Below are 1,438 nucleotides of genomic sequence, written 5' to 3'. Positions count from 1 at the left end.
TCACCTCGAGCGTGCGGATCTCCTGCTGCGTGAGCTGGGCGCTGGTGGCACACTGCGACCTCAGGCGTTCCAGGTGCTCTGCCTGCGAGGCGATGAACTGGTGGTGGGTCTCACACGTCTCCAGCGCCCGCGCTATCACCTCCTGCACGCCCACGTCCACGCCCACGCCCACCTGCTGCTGCTGGTGATGGGGTTGGTTGTGGCCATCCCCGTGGAGCCCTCCCGCCGCCAGCCTCCCTCCGCCGCCGCCCCAGGACATGGTCTCCCTTACTATCTGTCTATAGACACTGCACACAAGACGAGGCGCCGTGACCCGCGCGTTCCCTTCATGCTTGGTCGCCGCCTCTCCGCGCTGAGCCGTTGCCTTACACAGAACGCCGAGCGGAGCGCCGCGCACTGGCCGCCATCATGGATGCCCACCAAACATTGCTCGCTCGCCCCGCTGCGTTCCAGCAGGCGCCCCCGCCCGCCCGCCGCCCGCCGCCTCGGCACACCGGCGCCCGCAATTGCTACTGGGGCCACTCCTCTCCCAAACGACACGAAAGGGGGCTGCTCACTTGCCGTTTTGTAATTTCCCACTGGTGCAGGCTATAACGCATGTCACCGAAGGGGAAACGTCTCTGTGGCAATAACTGACATTCAAGAAAAAATATCAACAGTCTTTCTTATCTCGCTCTTTATTTTCCAAAAAATCCTCCCGAATCCGTCGCGACAGTTATATATGCGATTCACCCTGATTTCCGAGGAAGAATCAACGGTGAAATAGGCGGCTCCGTTAGAGAAAACGGGAGCGCCGCCGAGGGCCGTGACGTGCAGCGGAGGTTCAAGTCAAAACTTCACGCTAGAATATCTCGCTTTAGCCACGGTGATCTTTTTGCAGTTCATACCCTCTAGAAACATAGCATGCTGTTGGTGGGAGTGGAGTAACCTGCACATATGGTCTTAGTTTCCATGGTCACTGATAAGGCAGATAAGGTAAACCGGCCACTCTCGGGCATAGGCGTTGGGTAAGTTTCAAGGTCGAGTCCTTCGGCAGGAGAATTACGATAACGAAGGAGCAGGGAAGTAGTTAGTGACAAGGAAAGTGGATTCGCGAAGGCAGGAAGTAGTAGCATAGACTGTAAGTACATTGTTGCCGGTATGCAAAGTCATGTTATGGTCGAGCCTGCATGTCTTCGTGTTGTGCAATTTGCAACGGAATATGCAGTGTATTTAACACCTTAAGCTGATTTGCCGGCCATATTACTGCTGTTATATGGTTCGAGAAATTCGACAGTAAATTTGCCAATTAGCAAAGCTGTCAAGGGGCATGACGAATTTTAGCTTTAGTTTATGACGATGACTTTCATGATAAACAGTATAATGATTTAGCAAACTGAAATCTAAGGTATTTCCTGTGCTAATTGGAAAAGTTATTTGATATAGAAAGGGGATTTGT

General features: G+C 53.3%; 2 protein-coding genes across 8 annotated transcripts in view; one reads left to right on the top strand and one right to left on the bottom strand.

The window, feature by feature from the left end:
* LOC119593664 (kinase suppressor of Ras 2-like) overlaps positions 1–442 on the bottom strand; it is a gene marked incomplete in the record, with an annotated part of 30,909 nt that extends 30,467 nt beyond the window's left edge. For both annotated transcript variants that reach the window (XM_037942613.1, XM_037942614.1), the window contains 1 exon segment: positions 5–442. In XM_037942613.1, coding sequence (XP_037798541.1) covers positions 5–259 — 255 coding nt within the window.
* Positions 443–608: 166 nt separating this feature from the next.
* Positions 609–1,438, top strand: part of LOC119593665 (S-formylglutathione hydrolase-like) — a gene marked incomplete at its 3' end in the record, with an annotated part of 5,985 nt that continues 5,155 nt past the window's right edge. The window contains 1 exon segment of one of the 6 annotated variants that reach the window (XM_037942616.1): positions 609–865. Coding sequence is in view for 1 of the 6 variants with exons in the window: in XM_037942615.1 (XP_037798543.1) it covers positions 937–975 (39 nt within the window). 6 annotated transcript variants of the gene reach the window in all.

The sequence above is a fragment of the Penaeus monodon genome, chromosome 32, assembly GCF_015228065.2.
Source record: "Penaeus monodon isolate SGIC_2016 chromosome 32, NSTDA_Pmon_1, whole genome shotgun sequence".
NCBI classification, from domain to species: domain Eukaryota; kingdom Metazoa; phylum Arthropoda; class Malacostraca; order Decapoda; family Penaeidae; genus Penaeus; species Penaeus monodon.
The sequence above is the reverse complement of the archived record's forward strand: the minus strand, read 5'-3'. Positions and strand labels throughout refer to the sequence as shown.